This window comes from Notamacropus eugenii, chromosome 5, assembly GCF_028372415.1.
Source record: "Notamacropus eugenii isolate mMacEug1 chromosome 5, mMacEug1.pri_v2, whole genome shotgun sequence".
Lineage (NCBI taxonomy): Eukaryota > Metazoa > Chordata > Mammalia > Diprotodontia > Macropodidae > Notamacropus > Notamacropus eugenii.
The window spans coordinates 368,492,329-368,517,058 of NC_092876.1; the positions used below are offsets into that span (position 1 = coordinate 368,492,329).

The window sequence follows — 24,730 nt, forward strand, 5'->3', positions numbered from 1 at the left end:
ATCAATTTTATTTGGTGTTAAATAAAATACTGAAAAAAATAGAAAAAGATCCGTTTCACCTTAAGATATGTCATCCTATAAGTGACTCAAGCAGCTTTTTATCTCAGTATTAGTAGTGGACTCAGTTGAGTGGCTTCTGAGGAAGCCACTGTTCTATCTCTCTCATGTAGGAGTTAGGTTGTAAAGGAGCATCGGTAGCCATAGGGATAGTAAGAAAGAGATCTTTGGATCCATTTGTCTTGTCAAGTAGGGTGTAAGTTTCATTTTAATCTACTTTAAGGTATCATCTACTTGTATGATTATAGGCAAGTCACTTAACTTCTTTAAGCCTTAGTTTCATCCTCTGTAATGTGGGGATATGTGGTACCTTATGGCTTTTATGAGGCTCAAGAAAGTCACATATGTAAAGTGTTTTAGTTATTATTATGCAAATGCAGATCCTAGAAGAGGTTTCCCATCCCTTGATTCTTCCTCTTACTATAGAAGATTATGCCGTCTCCTGCATCCATCAGGTTTTCTGGCACAGAGAAACTTTACTCATGTACCATTATACCATGTGTCATAAAACCAAATGCAATGCTGCTTTATTAAACAAAAGAGTGCATAAAGAAGAGAAAACAGAGGTGCTGCTTGTTATGTTTAATTTTAGTCAGTTTTACAGTCACCAAAACCATTTATAAATCAAAGAATATAACTTGTCCTAAATTTGAATTAAGTTGGAGTAATTGTAATGACCACCTTTAAACTTTCAAGAAAGTGTCTTTTTAAAAATAAAACAATTCTAAAAATACTTTAAAGTAATATTGTGAAGAACAAAAATAGCAGACTGAAAGTTTACTTTCTTTATCCCATAAAAGTCGGCAAAATTTCACATTTTCTTAAGAAAAACAAAAATCAAAATCAGATAGTTATTCAGCATCCCAAGGTTGGGAAGAGGTGAAAGTTACCCTTTAATTCCAACATTGTAACTGCTGCTATCTAAGGAGCAGACACAGCAGCTCTCTTTTTTCCTAAGTGCTCTGCTTTCTTTTTGTGTAGCTTCTAGTTACAATTGGCATTCGAGAAAAATGAACAGTTGTTTTGGCTTTTAGGGCATTTTTGAGGTATCTGAAAATTGACTGTAGGCTAGTGGAAGGTGCTAAGCTATGATTTTCCGTACCAGCAGAAACTTTTGGACAATCCATTTTCAAAACAGTGGCTACAGGTTTATCCAGTGGCTTGTGACTTGTTATCCATTCACGACAGTGGTGCTTTATCCATGCTAATAGCTGTGTATCATTTCCCACCTGGTGCTCTACATGGTGTGTAGAATCAATAAGGGCTACAGCATATACTTTGTTCATTACTTCCCACTTTTTCTGAACAAGTAGGTCTATGAAAACCAAACCTCCATAACCATGAACAATGAAAGCTACATTCCTTGCTGCACTTTTCAAAATGAAATGATTCCAGATGTAGGCAGTATGTTCTTCAGGTGTGCTACTATATCTTTTAGGAATGCATTGGGCAACCCTAGATAAAGAAAATGGGTTCCTAGGCTGAAACATTTCTGTGGAAGATGACTCAATAGTGTATTCTAGAGGACTGTGACACTCTTTTTCTAGCTTTAAATCCATGAAATTATCATTGGGATTCAAAACAATGATACCATAATCTAATTGCAGTGCTAGTTGAATACAAGGTATTTGACTTCCATGTTGGAGGCCATGACGGACTATGGTCTGCTGACTCCACTGCCCAGCCCGAAAAACTCCATGGTCTTGAAGGAGAACAAGAAGAAGGGAAGGATTAGTTAATGCATTCTCACTCATGAAAAAAAAGCTCCTTGGTTCCATAATAGCTTGGATTGGAATATACACTTTGTGTAGTTTGCATACCTTCTCCAAGAGCTCATAAATATAACATTCAAGCAAATGACCAAGGGCCTGGTAGCGTTTGCTATTTCTCTCAAGGGTATTTTTGTAATAATTAAAGATGAAGGGTTCATGTGTTTCTGTGTGTCTCAGTTCAGCTTTTTCATTGAAGTCATACTTAAGTTCTTCCATATATGCTGACTGCTTCATGAATTTTTGGAAGCTCAATTCCCGTGTTATCAGGAACCACTAGAAACAAACAAAAAATACATACATATATGTTATATGTATGTGTTCAAAAATGTGTTTTTAACCTGAAAATTTTTTTCCCATGGAAAAAGGTCTTCCTGGGATCAAGTGAATATTTTAGGAAGTATATTAATATCATAGTCTGAGAAAAAATTTTCCACCTCCCAAATCATTGTGGATTTGGGGGATATGTAAAGTTTGACTAAGGGTTAGGAAATGAGTGGTCAAAACACTTGATAGCTATTTGTTATTTAACATATTTGTTAATGCAGAGTTTATTTTTTAACAGTTAAAAAATCTGGTTATTCCTTCAGGTGTGGTTGGTGTAAGATTTGAATTACTACATATTTTCCTGCTTAAACTAAAAGTAAAGGCAATTTAAAAAACCCTCTATAACTGGGGGAGGGAGCAAACATAAACTCATAAAATAGTAGTACTGACAACTTATTGAAATTTATTTGCAAGGTTGAACCATTACTATTGAGTAATAGGTATCTGATTGCTGTGAAAGACTTCCCATAGAATTAAAGTTCCTTGAAAGTTTCTTTGCATCATTATAGCATATCAATGTTGGAAACATAGTAAGCATTTAATAAACAGATGATGAACTGAATTCATGCATTTTTGAGATGCACAAAATCACCCAGAGAATATATTTTACAAGGGGAGGATCCAGATGAATCAATATCACCAACCTTCTAAATATCAAACCAATTCCTTCTCACTAGAATTTCTTTCTTAGAATTTCATCTACTTACCATTCCCACTTCTCTCAAGCACATCAAGATGTAGAAGTGAATATAGAGACAACACAATTAAAATTAACATGAAATGAGGCACAAATAGTTCTAACTAGCTTAATTTCTTAAAAGACTGATTATGATAGTCCTTCAAGGCTCAAAGAATCATTTGTCTATTGGTCTTAACACTAGCTAGCACTTAATCTTTTTTCTCCCCAACTCTTTCTAGATTCTTACCTAATACAACAATTGCAGGCAGAATAAGCAACAAATGGCAGCATAGTTTTAGAAGAAATAATTGAAAATTTTTTTTAAACCTGTGGAATATAAGCTCATTGAGGGCTGGGACTCTTGTTTTTGTCTTTGTATTCCCAGGTTCTGAAAGGCAGCCTGGCCTAGAAGATAATGAGCTGATCTGGAGTCAGAAAGATCTGAGTTCAAGTTCTGCTTCTCCCAATATGATGGCTTATATATATATGTATATGTAAATATACACACACTATGTCTGTCTGTCTGTCTCTCTGTCTGTCTGTCTGTTTCTCTCTCTCTCCTCATCCCTGGGTAAGTTATTTAACTTTTTAGTGTTTTAGGTAACTATATAACTTACCTATGTAGTTGCAGAGAAAGGGCTGACCTGCATTGGAAGGAGTAGACTATGAGGTCCTTGAAAGCAAGTACTATTTTTTTGCCTTTCTAGTACTTAGTACAGAACCTCCTCAAAGTAGGCACTTAATTGATGTTTGTTGATTTAATTAGTTGATTTCCTGTATCAATGTCCTTATTTCTTTCTCCTGTGCTTAGTACATAGTAAGTGCTTAATAAATGTTTGTTGAATTTGGACCTATTTCTCCAATTTTCTGCCCCAGGAAGGAAGTATTACTATGGTTGATAAAAGAACTGTTGTATTCTTCTTTAGATATAGCCAGTTGGGGATTCAAGCAAGTGAAACAAAAGCAAAAAATTTGTTCAGAGTATCTGAATAGTTTTTTGTGATGAGATTTTTAAAAAGCTGTATTATCTAATTTTCTTTAGGCAGTTGCTATCAAAAATTTTATGACATCGATATAAATTTCTAAGAAAAGAGGAGTCGATTAAAAAAAGGAAATAACTTAGTCATAGTAACCAATAAAAATCTATTACTAGGGCTGGAACTAGAATCTGTGATACCTGCTTGTGGTCAAGAACCTTACTATTTAAATATTCTCTCAGAGTCCTCTCAGAAATAGGAATTATGTAGAACTTAAGCAGCTCAACATGAAATATGTTTAACTCCATTAAAAAAGATCTGTCATTTAAAAAACAAAACAAAACAGAACTAGTAATTTGGTGTTAAAACAGAACTACTTTTATACTTCCAATAAGGAATGCAATTATATATTGGGCAACAGCAGTTATCCTGCCTATCTACTTCTATTATTCCACTAATTAGATGAAATAATATCTAATACTATTATATAAAAATAGATGCAAAGAATGAACTAAAGAATTGAAGACTGAGGAAGTGCTTAGTATTTCTTAATAAAGAGGAAGGAAATGTCTTTGAATATAGTGAACAGCTATATAGTGAACAGATAGTGAACAGTTTTTTTCTCCATTATTACTCATGATGAAACAAAGGATGAATTTAAAGGAAATGCTATCATTTAGATATTATAAAGAACTTTCTAAATGTTTGTGACATTTATAGCAAAGAAGATTTTAAAGATAAGGGTGAATAATTATATAAGGAACAAAAGGTCAGCAGCAATCTGGTATTGTGTAAATTCAGGCTTTGCTCAATTAATCTAGAAAGACATTCTATTGCATATGTTCATTTTTACTGTCAATCTGATTAACAAGTTAGAAAATATTGCCAAAGTACACAGAAACTTACTTACATTCATGTTATGCTTCAAATCAATTCACTTCCATTCAGAAAAGACTTCCTGAGGATTTCAGTTAGTACTACTCAAAGGAATCTGTTAATTGACAACATGAAGTGAATTACAAATTTCAGCCAGCCAATATAGCTGTAAATGATTAAAATAATAACTCTTAGTCTTGACTACATATAAAATTTAAGGAAACTTATGAATTTTAATTTTACTAGTATACAACAATAAAACAATTCTTCTATTTACCAAAATAATGATAAGGAGCTTAGTCTATTTCCCCAATTCAAAACTGAGTTTATCAATTTCTATCTTCAAATTATTTATATGGAAACAGGGCTATAAAATGTGAGATGTGGAATGCATAAAAGATAGAACTTTATTTTCCCAACTATATTATTAATGTAACTATTCACTTTTCATTTTTTTTAATGCATTTGCTTTTGCCAGAGTGTCTCAAAAACCCTTTCAGGTGTTTTATAAATGGGGAAATTGATCTTTTTAAATGAATTATTTGCTCAAGAGATTGAAAGGAAATAAAATCACTAACTTCAAAATCTTTTTTTTTAAAATTTCACAAGCATGGAGAATATAAAATAATAGTGATCAACAGATAAGCTACATAGAGCACAATGAGGCAAAAAAAAATTTTAAATGTAAAAGCTACAGTTTTCAGTAAAAGCCCCACAAGACCACTCACTGGAATTTATTCATGCTGCTTTAATTGGTTCCTCTGGCTCATATAAATTTAAGAAACATATAAGTTTGATTGAAATACATTTGATTAACTTCTTAAGCTCAAGTTTCTTGCAAGTACTTTCTTATCCTTAAAATGGTAAACTCAATCAATGCTACTTATTTTCTCCCATTAATTTTCCCATCTCTTTATTAGTAATTAATTTAGCTACTGTGATACCCCATTAGTGACTCAAGACAGCAGGATCCTACCATAGTATCTAATGAAATTCTTAAAAAGTAAATTTATAAGAAACGTAGAATATGTATGTTTTTCCATTATGAAATCTCACTCACATTGTTACATCTTAGCACTTGATGTAAAAGCATCACATTTTAAAATGATACAGATTCCAATTCAAATGTATTTTTCTGAATTTCTTAGAATTTCTCTTCAAGTGGCACTTTTTACAGCTGATTGGTTCTGTTTTTTCTGCATATTTTCTCATTTAAAAATGAAAGAAATGTATGCCTCAATTCATTATATCTAAAAGATATGATTTAAGTTCATAGAATATCAGAAGGGCCCTCAAAGATGCTCTAGTTACAACTGTTCTTTTACAGATTAGGAAACTAAGGGCCAGAGAAGTAAAGTGATTTTTCTCAAGATCACAAAGTAATAATAATAGCAGTAGCTGTCATTTATACAATGCTTTAAGATTTTAAAAGTTTTGCTGATATCTTGTTTTTACATCAATCATGTCTGAATATATACCTCTTTCTATCTACCAAACCTACCTTGCTTTCTTTGTAACAAAGGAAAAACAGTAGTTGAGTAAAAACAACTGACATGTTCTGGTACTTTAAGAACTGTCAAGTACTTCATAATTTTGTGAGGCTAGGGGTGTTAATAGGTAATATTTCATTACAGATAAAAGAAACTGAAGCTTAGAGAAGCTGGCTTACTCATGGGTCATATGGCTAGCAAGCATCAGAGTGAGATTCAAACTCAGGCCCTCTGACTCCAAATCCAGTGCTCATTCCACTACACAATACTGTCCCCAAATCAATTATACTTTAAAAAAAATTATGATTGCATCAAGTCCCAGGATAGGACTTCCTCAATGAGTTTCATAACCATTAAAAAGAGATGGATTTAACAATTCATGTAGATGAAGAATGCTTACTATTGCTATTATGACATTATTCCATAAACACAGTACCTATATTTTCCACAGATACTTTAAATGGGCAATGGGCAAACTTTAAGATTGAATAGGAGAAAGTGAATGGGCTTGACTGTATTTGGGAAACTGGGCAGTACTTTCGTTGAGCCCCAGCTGCTAACATAAATATTCATTTTTAGACCCCAATATTGTCCAGCTAGACTATACGGTTGTGGCTGAAGAATAAAAATTGTGGATAATCCAAAGTGCAACAGAGACTCATGGTAAGATGTGAGACGATCTGCATACAAAAATGGTATAAAAAAAGCATCACTTAGGAAATGTATGTTTGCAAAAGGAAAATGAGTCACTCATTTACTAATAAGAGAATAAGTAATAGCTTGGATTCTACTGTTAAACACCTAGAAAGTCTGTAGTGCACTGGGTAGATTTCATGGAAGAATTTATGAGAGGATATCAACAAAAATTACAGATTGAGAAGGCCTGGATGTGTTGTGATCTGCACTAATGGGTATGCCTTTCCATTCCTTATTCTCTGTGCTAGATGTCTTAAAGGCAAAATAGTGTGGAAAATAACGTACTGTACTTGAAGTACTTGAGGAGAAACTTGATTCAAATTTTACCTCAGATAACTTGCTTTTGTGAATCCCTTAATCTTGCTTATTCTCAGTTTCCTCATCTGTTAAATGGGGATAATGCCTGTAGCATCACCATACAGGATTACTGTGACATTTTGAATACAATAATATATGTAAAGCATTTTCTGGAGCCTAAAGTACTACTACACAAATGTCAGTTATCACAAAAAGGGGACAATAACAGTACCACTTACCTCCCTGGGTTGTTGTGAGCATCAAATGATATATATAAAGTGCCTTGTAAGCCTTAAAGTGTCATTATTATTATTGTTAAAAGTAGTGATTGTGGGAAACAAGTCCAGGTAACCTGAATGACCATGCTTAGGTGGCTGCAGAGGGCTGCCTTAAGGGACCATGGAGAGAGGTACAGGGTATGTAGGGAGAAAGACCTCTGGCTATGATATCCTCTTTGACTCAAACTGGTCCTAGGTCCCTTCCTGGAATGGTAGATGATGGATACCTGGTCAGGCAAGGTGTTGTGAGGTTAGCAGAAACTAGAACATAAGGTCCCCTGTCTGTAACTCCATTAAACCTGGATATAATCAATTAATCAAAAAGCATTTCTTAAGCTGTGTGTCAGGCCCTGTGCTAGGTACTAGTGATAAAATTACAAACAATGAAACAACCCCCACTTGGAACTAGAACAAGTATCTCTAGCCAAAACGAGGTGGGTGTAGTGCTTCCACCACCTGCAGGGTAGACTTCAAGAATTCTTGCTACTGGAATAACTTGGTTTGAAAGCTCCAGAAAATGCTTGATCTATGAAACAGTTAAAGCAGAGATTGTCTTTGTTTTGTATTCTCAGCCCTTAAATGAATGCTTGTTGATTACTGATAGAGAGTAACACTGTGCAAGACATACAAAGAACAAGAGCCAGCAAAGAAGCTTACATTCCTCCTGTCTCCTGCTGGTCTGCAGGGGCCCGGGAAAGTATGCTTAAGGGTGAGTGCTATTTTTGTAAGTTTCCGAGTCCTATTTTCTTCAATAAGTGAATAAATGTGTAAAAGGTTGGATCAGAGAGCCAGATCAGCTCGAAGATTAAATCGACAAGGTCATTGTTTGGGACGGCTACATCCTTTCTACAACTTTGATAGCGCCTGTTATCTAGGTATGGAAGCCCAAGCCCAAGGAGGGAGGCTGCTTCACATTTCAGTAGTCTAACAGCACGTGTATTGCACATGAAGAAACTCCGAAATGATCTCAACCGCGTGAACTCAGGCCCTTCCTACAGAAATGCTGGAAGCATAACGAGTTTCAAGAAGACGAGCATGGGTGAGGGGTTATAGTGAACTGCAGATGGAGATAAGTTAGGTGCGGGGTTTACTGTTCTAAACAAGCTCTGCTTTCACCAATTTGGGGAGCAGTCTACAGATGACAATCGAAAGGGGCGTGTGGGGGGTGTGTACCTATCTGCATCTCCCACCTTTCCCTTCCGGGAGATCCACAAGTTACCCCCACCCCCACTCCCATTCCGCCCCGGACTTCTTTCTCCCCTCTCCCCCTAAGCTTTCCACCCTGGCTCCTGATATTCTTTTCCATTTTCTGAGAAGCAGCCACATTTACCAAACCCACAGCGGAGAGGAAAGCGAGAAGAACAGGCAGCTCAGGAGGCGGGCGCCCTGGCGCCAGAGAAAGACGCGGAAACGCCCAGTCGGGGCGGGCCTGCGAGGGCAATGTTGGGCACTAGAGAGGGAGGACGAGAGGGGGCAGGGAGAGAAGCGTTCTATTTCCGGTCCAGGAGCCGTCTCAGGCTGCTGCGCAGACGCACCAGCCCGCTCTTCCCGTCCTTCCCTCTCTCTCCCCTCTCCCAGCCCCTTCCCCCCGCCCCGGCCCAACCGGTCCTTCTGCGCTTTCCGTGGTGCTGCCGTCGCTGCCGCCGCCCGCCCCAGCCACACGAGAGGAGATGGAGAGGAGGGCGAGATCCGCGCGATTCGGGGGTCGGCGGCCCTTACCGGGTGAGAAACATTCAAAAGGGGGTGGGACGGTTGTTTCACTGAGGAGAAGGAGAGTTCCCGAGGCAGCGGCGGCGGCGGCTCCCTAGGCGGCGGAGACGCGAGCGTGTGTGTGTATGAGAGAGAGAGAATGGCGGGGACGGCCGGGACCAAGCGGGTCTCCTCAGAAGGAAGCCCAGGCCGCCTGTGTCCCCGTGAGCCTCCAGACGGGTCTGCACGAGCTGTCACCCAGAGAGGCGGGCTGGCGGGAGACACTGTCATCCAGCGGCCTGTCATTCCATCCCTGGCCCCGCCGCCGCCGCCGCCGCCGCACCTCCCGCTCGGATCTCCCGGGAGCCTGGGCTGGCTCGCGGATTCGTCCGCAGCAGCCCCGGGCCGGAGCCCGGCACTCCGGAGCCCGGCGCTCCGGGTTTTACCTCTGGCTCGGCGCTTCCCCTTTTGTTTGCCTGGCTCGGGGCCTCCTGACTGTATGCGAGAAAGAAGTGACACTTTGTTTTTCTATAGAAAACCAATGGAAATAAACTGTACTTGAGGAAAAAGTCCCCCCACCCCCACCCCTGGCTTCATTTCCCGGGATTCCCCTACTACCTCATCCCTTCGTTTCTTTCATATGTACGTTGGCTGTCTTGAAGACGGTAATAATATTGTTACTCTTCTAGTATCTCTTCTATGAGCAGTCGGGATGTCTATCTAGTTTTGAAGTCTACCAAGGAGTTTGAAATACAGGTGCCTTTCGGTTTGTTTACTATCCTTTTTTTAAAATCTAATTTTATTTTTTTCAGTCAGCCAAAACCCAACTTCTGTCCCTCCCACCTTATTCCCCTCTCCATGAGAACGAAAGAAAAGTAAGCCCCTGTTATAAATATGTATAGTCAAGCAAATCACATTTCCTATTGGTCCTGAACAAAAGAAAATACACACCACACAGTGACAGAACTACAGGCTTCCTTTTGGGCTGAGTTATTTCTCTGTAGTCTCTAGATTATGTGCTAGAAATGAGATTCTACTCTGTTCCTGAGGTTTATGCCATACTGCTACTGCTTGTTTCTAACCTTTCTTCTTGCTGTGTCCAGAGGCCAAGACCCATGACTACTCCTCACATCCAGAATACCACCCATGGGTGCAGGCCACCTTGGATCTGTGATCCAGAACTGGGTAGTGAGGACAAAGCTGCTAGTTGGTCCTTATTCCTGCAGCTTGCACAAGGTGTGGGTCTCTCATTCAGGGTCTAGGACCTTGCCTTGCCTATAATGTGCAGACTGGACCCTCTTTCATTCTCTGGGCACAAGAATGCCCTGCTTGGCTTATTCTGGTCAGATCCTATTCCCAGGGTCAACAGACTTCTGTCTGTCTCTTTATGCTAATCTGGGCTGGAAAAAAATGACTCCCTGTAGCTTTTTTCTTAGATTTCCTGATTAGAATTTGGCCTGGTGAATCTTTTAGTTCTGTTTGGAGGAGGTGGGGGGGAGGGCCTTTCTATATTTCTTCCTTCTATTTTATTTTCGTGGTGCTGTCTATGTACTATGTGTATTCTTCATCAAATTGTTGAGGTTTAAACTCAGGGATGCCAAAAACTGTTGAGGTTTCATGATGTATTGTGGTGGAACCATCTCAAAGAATTCAGTCAGACCACCTCTAATCCAAGTATAGGCATTTATTAAGATTGACGCCTCTCATGAAGTGGGCCAAGTTCCGAGAGGAACCAGCAACTTCAGAGAAAACAAGATGGATTTTTATAGGGTAAAGATGCAATTACATAACAGAAATTTACAGAGAATATAGGACTGTGATTAATATTAAAGAAGCAGGAGGAGTTCAGGAAGGGATTAGATAATGGAGAAGGGGTCCCATCTATGTTTTGGTGGTTAAACATTCTGGCCATGCTGCCCTCCAATTGCTTAGTTATTGTGGTCCTGTCTGGTCAAGATAGATAGTTAGGTATTGTGGTCCTGTCTTGGGCTAGATGGATGATATGATTGTGTTTGAATAGAAGAACACACCTGTCCAAATATGTGGGAATGGGTTTGGGGGCAGTAGCTAGAGACAATGGCTGGGTTCCCTCGTCTGCTGTTTCTGTGAGAACTATGAGTTTCAGGGACACATCTGTTGTTCTAGTGAGCAGTGAGGTATGTACAAAGAAGTTAGGACATTGTTGGGAGTTGGGAGTGAGGGGTGAAGGGGGAGACTAGGTAGGTACAGTGGGCCTGTAATGAAATTAGACTACTGGGGCTGGGGGCAGCTCTATTAGGACTCCATCAAAATGAAAATATGCAAATTAGTGAGGTATTAAGGTGATATATAGATAGTAAAAATAAAAAAAAATGGTCAATGAAGTTAACAACTAATGTCCCCAGCATGCTTGCTGGCTTATTTACCTCAGTATGTTCTGAGGGTACTCCTGGTCAATGTGCAAGATGGTGTGAGGTATACAAAACTAGTCTAGGGTAGAATCTTTTCCTCAAGGAACTTCCATTCCACTTGTGGATTCAGAATGAACATATATGAAGCAATATATCCGATCCTGTTTTTAAAGTCTGATTTTAATTTTTAAAATAAATTTTTCTTTCTGTCTTTTATACAACTCATACCTGACCAAGAATCTGTTCTACAACCTCCTAATGATTTTACAGCCTTTACTTTAAAAGCTGCAGGACAGGAAAACACAATACCTCCTGAACTATCACATCCCACTTTGGGTTAGTTTTGTCTGTTAGGAAGATTTTCTTTATAACAAACCTAAATGGCTTCGACCCATATTCCTAGATCTGCCCTTTGGAGTTTAGCAGAACAAATCTAATGTTTCCATTTGAAATCTCTTCTCATGTTTCTCCATAAGTCTTCTTTTCTCTGTGCTAAATATTACCAATTTCTTTGATGCTTGAAGGCAGGGACAATAGTTATTTTTTTCCTTTCTTTGTATTCCTAGTGCTCACCATAGTGCCTGGCACCTAAGGCTTAATACTGTTGACTGACTGAATCTTGTCAAGATCTTCACCATCCTGACTTCTCTTTTATAGATGCCCTCTAGCTCATTAGTATTCTTCTTTTATCAATGCTTTCCTTCAAGCATGGCAGTTGGAACTGAAGATACTGTACTCTGGATGTGGTTTAGTCAATCAAGCATTTATTAAGTACCCCCCCAAGTGGTAGCTAAGTGCTAGAGGAGAGGGAGGGGAATATACGAAAATAAGAAAAACCAATTCTTGTTCTTAAAGAGTTCACAGTCTAATGAGGGAGACAACATGTAAACAGTTACGTATGAACAGGATATATGCAGATTAGAGATAATCGACAGAGGGAAGGCACTAGCATTAAGGGAAAACAGGAAAGCCTGAAAGTACCATATCTGGGACTTGAATGAAGCCAGGAGATGGAGATGAGAAGAGAGGGAATTCCAGACATAGGAGATAACCAATGAAAATGCTGAAGGCTGGAAATGCAATGTCTTATGTAAGGACAGCAGTGAAGCTATTGCCACTGGATGGCAGGGTATATTGAAGTTAGTATGGTATAAGAAGACTCAGAAAGGTAGGAGCAGGCAAAGCAAGAGCTTTATATTTAATCCTGGAAGTTATGGTGCCACTGGAGTTTACTGAATTGGAGGATGATATGATCAGACCTATGAGACAACTACCTCTCTGTTCCTGGATTTTATGCTTCTTTTAATGTAGTCTGATAGAATATTTGAAGTTTATGGCTACTCTGTCAACTTATAGACTCATTTTGATCTTCAGATGAAATACTATCTAGTCATGCTTTTCCTATCTTATATTTCTGAAGGATATTTCTTGAATTTAAAATACTTTAAACTTATCCTTATTTACTTAATTTTAACAATTAAATGTTTTAATTTTAAATTTAAATATTAAAAATGAGCATTTCTTTGCACTGAAGAACATAGAAGATTCTATTTGAAGCTATTAGTCTACTATTATTTTATACTGCTTGCTTTTTAAAAGTATACAATAAATTCTACTTGTTTGTTTGTCTTTCCTTCAGAACTTTATCCCTAGTTACTTTCATTTTAAAAAATATGATCCCAGGTTTTAAACTGCTTTTTTGGATCTTGATTCAGTCAATTGATAAGTTATTTCCTAGTCTTATATGACAGGCACATTTGACAGGTATACCATCAATTGCTTTATCCAAGTGATCTATTTGACTGAGGACAGATCCCTGGGGGACTCTACTGGAGACCTAAGCTGCCATTGAATGATTAACGGCTACTCTTTGGGTCTGGAAGTCTATCAGTTCTGAATCTGTCTAGCTCAGACTTCTGTTTTTCTAAAAGAGCAGCATGAGAGACTGTACTTTTGCTAAAAATCTAAGTAAATTCTATAATATGCTTATATCTCCCAATTTAGTAACTCCTTACATAAAAGAAAAGAAGTTAACTTGGCAAGACCTCTTCTTAATAAAGTCATGCTTTCTCTCTGGAAACTATTTCCTACCTATAGGCTTACTTAGCCCACCCTTTACTATGATGTTCTAAAGTAATGCAAGGACTTAACAAACAAATCTTAGGGAGTGGAGCCAAAATGGCAGAGTAGAATCAGAGACCTACAGGAGCTCTCCCCCAAACCCCTCAGAATATCTATAAAAAATGACTTTAAACAAATTCTAGAGCAGCAGAAGCCACAAAATGACCGACTGAAACAGATTTCCAGCCCAAGACAATTTGGAAGGCTGACAGGAAGGGTCTATTGCACTGGGCTGTGCTCCGCTCCAAGCTCCAGTGTGGGCGGAGCTAGCACAGATGAGACTGGAGCAGGCTTCAGGGTGCTGAATCACTGGCAGCTGTAGTGGTTTTCAGACTTCTCAACCCGTAAATGCCAAAGACAGCTTCAAAGATTGGTGGGAAAGCTCTCTCAGTTGGGTGAGAGAGGAACGTGGTCTGGTCCCAGCCTCAGCCCCAGGATGGTGGCAGTGGCTGTGGCAGTGGTGGCTGCTTCTGGAGCTCTCAGCCTAGAGATGGTGGAGGGATCAAGGGGCTGATCTGGGTCACAGTCCTGGGTGGCAGTCCTGGAATGAGGAGTAGTACTGGCATGGCAAAACTGGTGGTGGCTATGGAGAGGAAATCCTACTCTCAGTTCCAGGGCAGAAAAGAGTGCTTGTGTTTTCTCACAGAACAGAGCACAGGCCAGGAGAGTAGACACTTCTCCTTTGATCATACCACTTTGGAGGAACTGAGAATTTACAGGTCCCTAGAGATATTTCTGAAAACAGCTGCACAAACTCCTGAAACTTGGGGCAGTACACCATCCACTTAACAAAGAGCTCAAAAGTCTTGACTGGGAAAATGACCAAAAAGGGAAAAAAATAAGACTATAGAAGGTGACTTTCATGATGAAGAAAATCAAAGCATTCAATTGGAGGAAGACAGCAAGATAAAGGCTCCTACATCCAAAACTTCCAAGAAAAATATAAATCATCTCAGGCCATAGAAAAGCTCAAAAAGGATTTTGAAAATCAAGTAAGAGAAGTAGAGGAAAAATTGAGAAGAGAAATGCAATGCAAGAAAACCATGAAAAATGAGCCAGCAACTTGCTAAAGGAGACCTCCAAAAATGCTAAAGAAAATAACACCTTTTAAAAAATAGACAAACCGAAATGGCAAAAGAAGTCCAAAAAGCCAATGAGAAGAAGAATACCTTAAAAACCAGAATTGGCCAAATGGAAAAGGAGGTCCAAAAGTTCATTGAAGAAAATAATTCCTTAAAAATTAGAATTGAGCAAAATGGAAGCCAATGACTTTATGAGAAATTAAGAAATTATAAAACAAAATCAAAAGGATGAAAAAACAGAAGACAATGTAAAATATCTTATTGGAAAAACAATTGATCTGGAAAATAGATCCAAGAGAGAGAATTTTAAAATTATTGGTCTGCTTGAAAACCATGATAAAAAGAAAGAGCCTAGATATCATCTTTAAAGAAATTATCAAGAAAAACTGCCCTGATATTCCAGAACCAGAGGGTAAAAGAGAAATGGAAAGAATCTACCAATTACCTCCTGAAAGAGATCCCAAAAGGAAAACTCCTAGGAACATTGTAGCCAAATTCTAGAGTTTCCAGGTCAAGGAGAAAATATTACAAGCAGCCAGAAAGAACCAATTCAAGTATTGTGGAAACATAATCAGGATAATACAGATTCTACCCTAAGGGATTAAAGATCTTAGAATATGATTGAATATGATATGGGCAGATAACCTATAGAATTTGTATGTGTTTGTTTTTGTAAGTTAAGCGTAGAATTGAAGATGAGGAAAATTAGTTGGATTGCCTTTGTGAAAGTTTAGAATTGTTTTAATGATTCCAAGCTTCTTTCTGAATCAAGGACTTATCTTTTTTAATACTAACATTTCTGTGGTAGTGGTATTTATCTTCTGATTATGGAACACTGTGGTCTTTGAAGAGTTGAGATTAAGAATCACCCAAAGGAGAGTGGTGATATGATGTGAGCATCACCAAAGAAATCTTTGAGCTAAAAAAGAAATTGGATTGGTCACATGGTGAGAACAAGAGATTAGATGACCTGTCTGCTCCATTGTTATCTCCACAATGTTAAAAGAAAATGGTATATAAATTTTAAATTTGTTTATGTACTTGCTTATTTGATTGTATATAGTAAAGGTGAAGGAAATATCCAAAATTAAGAAGCCTTAGATTCTTAAATTATGCAACTAGTAATTCTTTAATAATATTTGTAAAGGAAAAGTTCACAGTCTTGGAAAAGAAAATAAATAAATAATGAATAATTATTGAAAATTTTAATGTGTTACTAGCAAATGAAAAATCCAGTTAAAAATAAGAAAAAAATCTAGTTGAGTATTATGCCAGATATTTGGAAAAACAAAGGATGTGTTTTTCTCAAATATATTTAGGAAATGCAAAAATTTATGATATTTTGAAATTCAAAAATTATATAGCTTATCAACCATTAAATCAAGTTATTAATAGACAGTTTGAGTATAAGGTATAAGCCTGTGTTTTGCACTAATTAGGGAGTGGCTGAATATGATACATTGCTGTAACACAGTACTACTGTATTGAGAGCCAGTATGGCTTAGTGAAAAGATGTGGGTTTAAATGCTGATTTTGAAACATACTGGTTGTGTGACCTTTGATGAGTCATCTAAACTTTCAGTTCCTCAGTTGCTCTCTAAGACTGTAAGTTAAAGATCGGAAGCTGATCTTCATTTGGTAAGGGGAGCTTTTCTGGGTGGGGTCCTTATATAAATACCAGTGAAATCATAGCTGAAGTCCCATTCCCCATCTCAAATTAATTATGGCAACATAAAATTGATAAATATGAATACTAGAAAGAAATATGGAAATACCTGTATAAAGTGATGCACATGGCAAGATCAGTAGCATCAGAAAAGCAAGAATACATAATTAGTTACATCTATATAAAAATGACAAAATAAAAAACAATGTCATAGGTAATAGCTTTATAATTACACAGACTGATTGGAGGAATTATTTCTTTGGTTTGATTTTTATTTTCTTAAAACATATTGTAGCACCAATGCAATATTCATAGCACCCATGGAGGCTATGAATATACCAGCACCGTTCTGAATTGCAAAATATAACAGACTCTCCACCTGGAAGACAGAACCAAAACATTTATTCAAACACCAGAAAGCCAGATCCCAACAGCAGAAAACCAAATCCATCATAGCAACAAAGAAATCTATACACAATAACAGTGCAGGGGGCAGCACCATTCCCAAATCTTCCCTCTATTTGGCTTCCCACAAATTAGCTCCTTTAAACAAATCACAACCAGGCTCCTTTAAACAAAAGCATAAACAAGTTCTCCCAGTCACACTAGTTGCTGCCTGCTCTCTCTTTCCCAGCTCTGACTCATTTCTTGCTCCATCCCTTTCCTGTTCCTCCCATTCAGCAAGCTCCTCCCACCACAGGCTCATGTGACTCAGACTTCCAAGTGACCCAGGCAGATTACACGGGCCTATTAATGGATGGGAAAGATCTTCCCATTTAAATTATTGTTATACTTTTTTTTTCCTTTCTCTAAATTTTATGTGTTTTAGTTGGAAACTTATGTTTGGTTTAGTTATTTGTTTATTGGCATTTGTTGCAAATGTGTTTTGATAATAATAATACATTGTAATAAACCACTTAACTTCAGATGTTTTAAGCCTGGCTGATTGGTACAATTGGTAGTAATATCACTAACGCAAATAGGAAAATCAGAAGGAGGAACAGGTTTTAGGAGAAACCATTAGTAAGAAAAGGGTCCAAATTCTTATTTAGGTCACTGTGATTACATTTCCTGAAGAAATTACTAGTAATTCATTCATATTTTCACAAGCTAACTATATGCAGTTAAAAAAAACCCAGCACTTCAAACTTTAATGTTTTAATTTTTAGCTACAGGTATTACTCATAAACTGACAATTTTGAATATTGATATTTCTCATTTCATGAAATTTATTTCAATGGAATTGGCTAGGAGTTATTTTTTTATACAGCAAATTCCTCCCCCTTTTTTACTGAAATCCCCCCCCCCCCTTTTTATTGTCTTTGTGTTGTCAAAAGGAGTAATCCCAAGCAGAGTTGAAAATTGTTGCTGAAGAAAGGAAGCATTAAGCTTATGGACTAGTCTGTGCTATGCTAGGTATTCTAGAAATGGGAGTACCATCTCCTGGACTTCTTTGTCCCTTCTTAAACCTCTGGAATTTTACCTTTGATTAGAAATCCCCATGGTTATTTGAACTTAGAACTCAATTTTTAAATAAATATTTTGCCAATAGGTTGCTGCTGTATTAAAACATAACATTATTGTAGAATGAAAATTCCTTGAGTTTCAAGATTCTGATTTCGTAAAATGTATTGGTCTACTTTACCAGTTATATAAATTCTACTTTACCAGTTATATAAATTCTGAATTAAATAAAAAGTTTATGCAAAAAGATACATGAAATAATATCTTGCTAGTTTACTTCTCTTATTTAAATTTTTAAGTAATAATTTTTGTTGTCTTCTTTTTTTTGTAGAAACTGTAATTGAGGGAAAAATGAAAAAGTCTTCATCTTCAAATTCTTGTGAGGTATGTATTACTTTTGTCTTTTGACTTGTTTAACTAGAATGCTTAGAGAAAGATATGCTCTGTTTAAGTGAGGATTCAGTTTAACAAACTCTAAAAAAATTGTTTCTTGATACATTTTATTTTTACATCTCTTTCATTTCAAAATATATCTCTCTTCTTCCTAGGGATCCCTCTCTTACAAAGAATAAAAAAAGAGGAAAAGAAGGTATAATATTTTGGTGATGAAAAATTTGCAATAGAATGTAAGCTGTTTGAGGGCATTTCTCTTTTTTTTGTTTTTGTATCCCTTACATGGTGTAGGAGTGCTGATATGGTTTAGGGTTACTGAGACCCCCCCAAAATGTCAGGGTATAGGGTGTTGTCTCCTAGAATGAATTCACACACTCAAACTGCCTTCCAGTCAAGTGGCAAAGTTTATTATGACATCAATGAGGTGGGGGAAGTTCCTTAGGGAACTTGCAACTTAATGGGGGTGATACTAATGCTTATATGGAAAAGGGACAGGGAAAGGAATGCCAAATATGCTAAGTAGGTTATTGGGGAGGAATTAGGAAGAGGTTAGAAAGAATATACTTAAGAGATCCAGGTGCTGGGCTGCTGGAATGTATGGAAAACTCAAGGAGTCAATAGAGATAGCTTTGTTAAAGGGACAAGATAGTTGTATTCCAGGCGCAGAGTCCTTGGGCCAGGCACCCCTGTTTCATAGCCTTTATCTGAGGAATTATAGGGTCAACTCTATATGTGTCTCTAACAAGGAAAGAATTTTCTCACAGGGGCCTACTGAGATTAGGGGTGCTTTCAGAGACATGTTCTTTGCCTTTTGGGATCCAAGTCCCATCACTCCATCATCCCCAACCTAGGTGAGTGTTGTGAACATTACATTTTTTGGTCTAGATTTGTGATTTCATTAGTATAGAGGACTCCCTTTATGGACACTCCTTCTGTAGATGCAGAAAATGCAGTGGCAATTTTTTGTAATTCAGTCTTCATATTGCTTGGAGTATTAAGAGGTTAAATGACCTGTCTGTGGTCATATAACTAAATAACTGGCAGAGGGAGGACTTTTGAACTCTGGTCTACCTGATTCCAAGACTGGTCCTCTATTTACTAAACCTTGCTGCCTCTCATCTCTCATAATTGCTTGGTCTCTCAGGTTGAGTCTCTTTCGTGTTGAATTGAGTTGACTATTTGTGTTTTATATAGAAGTGATGAGAGCTAAGGTTGATTATGTAGTGCCATGGAAGTTGCTTTTGTGGAAAAAAATATTCTTATTGTATTTTTGAAATTATCATTTATTTTAAAATATTCTGTTTTAATGTTGTACTTAATTGAGATTTTATTTCTATTTTGATAGTGTTTTTAAGAACTCATGCTTATTTTGAAAGATATTTTCCTTCTCTAGAATTTTATACTTTAAATCCAGTAATATCTGATTTACTATACTTATTAGATTGATATGTTACCTTTCTTCAAAGAGTTCAATAAAGTTTAAGTATGGCCCAAGATTAGGAACAGAAAATAGAAAAAATAAAAGGGAAGGAGAGAAATGAAGAATTAAGTTTGACTTAGGACTTTGTACAGAGCAACAAGATGATTTTATGTCACTTTCCTGATTTACCCAAACTTCTCAATGCCAATATCATTTTCAAATCTGAATTTAAGTCAAGTACTGTGACATTTAAAAAGTTTGAGATAATTGATAATTTTATCAATATGTTAGCAAATTACTAATAAAATGAGTGATACCCTTGAATGCCAAACATGACTCATGGTGGTAGCTCACAGTTTATATGCCCTTGGAAGAGTGGATATTCCTGAGGGTAGCAATCAATTCTGAGTATTACAATAAGAGGTGAACCTATTCTAATGAGGGACTAGGGGAATGTAACTTTGATGTCATTTGCTTCTAACTTGCCCAGCCTTGGGCAATCTAATAAAAGAATTTATCCTTATACCTGTGTAGAACACTATGAGCTTCTTCACCTTAGATTAAATTCCGTGTAAGGTTGGGTGGGATCTGAACAAGATTGAGGAGAAAGTTAATTCAGTCTCATTATCAGCAAAGTCCTTCAGAGACTGAAGGCTTCTGAAACAATCCTGGTCCTAATTCAGTAATTGATTATTAATATGGGGGAGAAGTAATCATTTTTCTTAGTACCATATGAGTCAGGGAGATATATATGTAAATAAAAATTCCTTTCTTCTGCCCTCCCTTTCTTCCTCTAACCCCTACACACATGCAAAAACATACAAAGAGAAGTAAAATACAATTGTTTTTCTGTTATTTATTGTCTTCTTAAATTCTATATAGTTCATTGTCTCCTACTTCCTAAATTTATGTGACATTATTAAAGAAAAAATAATTGATATGTTTTGTTTTTACAACATAGTTATTACTGAATCTCTTCTCCCTGCTCTTCATCTCCCTACTAAAAATAGGAAGGTACTTCCTTAACTTTTGTCACAGTCCACGATGGGTTAATACAATGTCTGCATTCAACTTTATTTTAGCGTCCTTTTCATTTACATTATTATATACATTGTTCTCTTGACTTTGCTTACTTCAGCCTTCATCAGTTCATGAAAGTTTCTGAATTCTTCATATTCATTCTTTTTGTTGTATGATAACATTTCATTACATTTGTATACCACTTTTATTTGGCAGGCATCCCCTAGTTGATGGGCTTTTTTTCTTTTTTAAGCTGGGTGATTTGAAAGGTCCTGGACAAGGCCCTGTTCGAAAATATATGCCCTGTCAGACTTTTAAATTCTACTATTAATTTTATCCACTTATTAATTTATTAAGTTAAGTTATTACCCTCTATTCTTTTAAAATGATCTATTTTGAAATATTCCTCCATCGGAATGTTAGCCTAGTAAACTATCAGCTATTAGTGATTTAATATGAATTAGTTTATTATACTGATTTTCTTTCAATATAGCTAGAATGAGGGTAAGATTACATTGATTAGGGGGGAAAAAGGCATGATAATTTTTGAGCATGAGATATGGTTTTCTTCTTCCTTCCTTCTCATCAAGCATCATTGATGCCTTTCTGCCTATCATCTCCTTCACCCCATGTCACACCTTCTCCTTTGCCAAAGCAAACATGCACAAGTGATTCCATTCTATCCGGTCTTCTCCAAAAGATTGCCCGCTTTATTATATCTATTCTCATCCCAGTGCTCTATCCACCTAGCTGCCTGAATTGCTGTTTTTGTTGTTCAGTCACTTTTCCAGTCATGTCTGACTTTTTGTGACCCCATGTAGGGTTTTGTTGGCAAAGATACTAGAGTAGTTTACCATCTGCTTTTCCAGCTCATTTTACCGATAAAGAAACTGAGACAAACAAGGTTAAGTGACTTGCCCAGGTCACACATCTTGTGAGTGTCTGAGGCCAGATTTGAACTCAGGAAGATGAGTCTTCCTGACTCTAGGACTAGTACTCTATCCATTGTGCCACCTAATTGTCTGATGGGGGTGAGCCTTCCTTCTGAACTTCTTTCCAAACTGACTTTTGCTGTCAGACCTTTGAACAGTGCCCATATTTAGTATGGACAAACACTGCATCTTCTCTTAAGGTGATAGAACTGAGAGATTGACACCAGACTGAGCATGTGACCTAATATGACCTGAAGTAAGCACAGCTTCTGGAGTTCCAGCCCTTGACCTTCCCTCCTGTCACACTCATACCTAAGCAGGAGCTAAATGTCATCCCATATCTCTCCTATATCTTGTGGCTAAACTTGAGAGGGCCATTTACAACACTTTCTCTCTTCTCACTCTCTTCTTAACTCTCTACAGTCTGGCTTCTGACCTCATCATTCAACTGAAATTGCTCTCTCCAAAGTCACTAATGATCTCTTAACTGCCAGATCTATTGGCCTTTTCTCAGCCTTCTTCCTTGACCTCTCTGCATGCAACCTTTGACACTATCCTCATCCTCTTCTTGAGACTCTAGGCTTTAAGGACTCTGCTCTCTCCTGGGTTCTCCTCCTACTTATAGGACAGCTCCTTCTCAGTCTCTTTTGCTGATCTCCAGGTCACATTTACCAACTATGGGTGACCTACAGGGTTCTCCCCAGCCTTCTTTTCTTCTCTCTTTACTCTGTTTCATTTGGTTGATCTTATTGGTTCCCACAAATTCAGTTATTATCTGTATCCTGATGATTCTTTTTTTTTTAAATTATTTTTTAATGTTTAACAATCACTGCCATACAATTGAGATTTTATCCCCCCCACACCTACCCCCCACTACCTCCCTCCCTCCCCACGACTGCATACAGTTCTGTATAGGTTCTACATATACTTTCCTATTGAGTACATTTTCACTATAGTCATGCTATGTAGTCGGACTAAAATAAATGGAAGAAATCATATAACAAATCAAAACATGATACACAAAAACATACACATACACAAACATGATCTGCTACATTCTGTGAATGACTTCCATATTTCTTTCTCTGAGTGTGGAAGGCATTTTGCCTTAGAGAACCACCATTGGGATTTTTTTTTTTTAAGAAGTTCTTGCGTTATTACAAAATTCCAGGTCTACCAGAAAAAACTCTTGCACACTGTGGTCGTTGCTGTGCACAAAGTTCTCCTGGTTCTGCTCTTTTCACTCAGCATCTATCCTGATGATTCTTAAATCTACTTCCAGCCTTAACCTCTCTTCTCACCCCCAATCTCACATCTCCAACTGCCTATTAGACACCTCAAACTGGATTCCCACAGATATCTTAAACTCAGCATGTACAAAACTGAACTTATCTGTCCTCCCCCAAAAAACCCCTCCACTCTTCCTTACTTTCTTATTACTATCAAGGGCACCACTATCTTCCCAGTCACTCAGGCTTGCAATTTAAATATAATCCTTGATTTTTACAATCTCCTTCTGATGAGGATTAAGGTTGCTGGGAACCCCAAAATGCCAGGGTACAGGGCAGCATTGGCTTGGAGTGAATTTTTGCATTCAAACAAAGTTTATTGTAACACCAATAGAAGGGGCAGAGTTAAATGGCTAAACAAACTGTGGCATATGATTGTAATGTAATATCATTGTGCTAAAGAAATGATGAGCAGGGTGATTTCAGAAAACCCTAGAAAGACTTACATGAACTGATGCAAAATGAAGTGAACAGAACCTGTTACTATACTGTACTGTTGTACATAGTGACAGCAATATTGTACAAAAAAGAACTGTGAATGACTTAGTTATTTTCAGCAATACAATGATCCAAGACAATCCCACAGGACTAATGAGGAAGCATACTCTCCACCTCCAGAGAAACAACTGATATTGTCTAAATACAGACTGAAGCATGCTATTTTTTGCTCTTTTTTTTTTTATTTGAGTCTTCTTGTACAAAATTACTATCATGGAAATGTTTTACATGACTGCGCATGTATAACATATCAGGTTGCTTGCCATCTCATGGAGTGGAGAGGGGAGGGAGAAAGAAAGGGATAGAATTTAGAACTCAAAACTTTAAAAAAAGTTAAAATTGTTTTAACATGTAATTGGGGAAAAAATAAAATTTTTCTTTTAATAAAGGAATTAAGTAAATGAACAAAAAATTAAAAATATTAAAAAGAAAGGGCAGAATTCTTAGTGAATCTGCAGCTTAATGGGGGTGAGACTATAATGCCTATATACAAAAGAGAAAGTGAAAGGATCTGGAGGTGATTAAGGAGTTGTAAGCAGTCTGGTATGGGCCAGGTACAACACTGAAAGGACTATCAAGTAGGTTAATATAAGGTGATCTAGGTGGACTGGGATGGACTGGTTTGCTTTGGGTGGAAGCGCCAGTAATTTGGGCTGCTGAAATATATGGGAAAATTCAGGGACTGGGTCTTTTCGTTTTAGAGGTCAGGGTCCTATTACCCCACCCGACCCCAACAGTTGCTAAGACCTGTCAGTTTTATCTTTGTAATATCTCTCAACTACTCCTCCTTCTCTCCTTTGATACTGCCACCACATTCTTGCAGGTCCTCATCACCTCATGTCTGAGCAATTGTGATAGCTTGCTGATTGGTCTCTCTTCCACAAGTCTCTTCCCACTCCAGTCCATTTTATACTAAACTGTCAAAATTATCTTAAAGTGCAAGTCTGATTATGTCATTGTCCTATGATAAACTCTGATGACTTCTTTTCATTTTCAGGATCATTTATAAAATCTGTTTGGCATCCAAAGCCCTTCATAACCTGGCCCCTTCCTCTCTTTCTAATCTTTTTATACTTTATTCTTCCCCTTCCTCCTCACATACACTTCAACTTCAGTCCAATGACACTGGTCTCTTTGCTGTTCTTTGAACAAGGTATTTTACCTCTCTATAATATATATGTTCACCTGCTATTCTTCCATGCCTGGAATTTTCCCCCTCTTTATCTCTGCTTCCTTCAAGTTCCAGCTTAAGTCTGAACTTCCACAGGAAACGTTTTCAGATTCCCCTTTAATTCTAGTGCCTTCCATCTCCTAATTATT

The 24,730-nt window shown here is 37.4% G+C and overlaps 2 protein-coding genes across 11 annotated transcripts in view; one reads left to right on the plus strand and one right to left on the minus strand.

The window, feature by feature from the left end:
• Positions 1 to 624: 624 nt before the first annotated feature.
• LOC140506709 (putative protein ARB2BP) lies at positions 625 to 9,463 on the minus strand. 3 transcript variants are annotated; one of them, XM_072614159.1, is made up of 3 exons: positions 9,166 to 9,463; positions 4,720 to 4,800; positions 625 to 2,102 (listed from the first exon to the last, which is right to left on the minus strand). In XM_072614159.1, the coding sequence occupies exons 2-3, from the start codon at positions 4,723 to 4,725 to the stop codon at positions 1,011 to 1,013; spliced, it is 1,098 nt and encodes a 365-aa protein (XP_072470260.1). In that variant the 5' UTR covers positions 4,726 to 4,800; positions 9,166 to 9,463; the 3' UTR covers positions 625 to 1,010. The 3 variants fall into 3 exon arrangements, with proteins under 3 accessions (XP_072470260.1, XP_072470259.1, XP_072470261.1); XM_072614158.1 differs by lacking the exon at positions 9,166 to 9,463 and adding an exon at positions 8,777 to 8,949; XM_072614160.1 differs by lacking the exon at positions 9,166 to 9,463 and adding an exon at positions 8,786 to 8,911.
• SENP7 (SUMO specific peptidase 7) overlaps positions 8,971 to 24,730 on the plus strand; it is a 165,665-nt gene continuing 149,905 nt past the window's right edge. For all 8 annotated transcript variants that reach the window (XM_072614148.1, XM_072614149.1, XM_072614150.1 and 5 more), the window contains exons 1-2: positions 8,971 to 9,168; positions 18,190 to 18,242. In XM_072614148.1, coding sequence (XP_072470249.1) covers positions 9,117 to 9,168; positions 18,190 to 18,242 — 105 coding nt within the window. In that variant the 5' untranslated portion in view covers positions 8,971 to 9,116. The remainder of the gene's footprint in view (positions 9,169 to 18,189; positions 18,243 to 24,730) is intronic.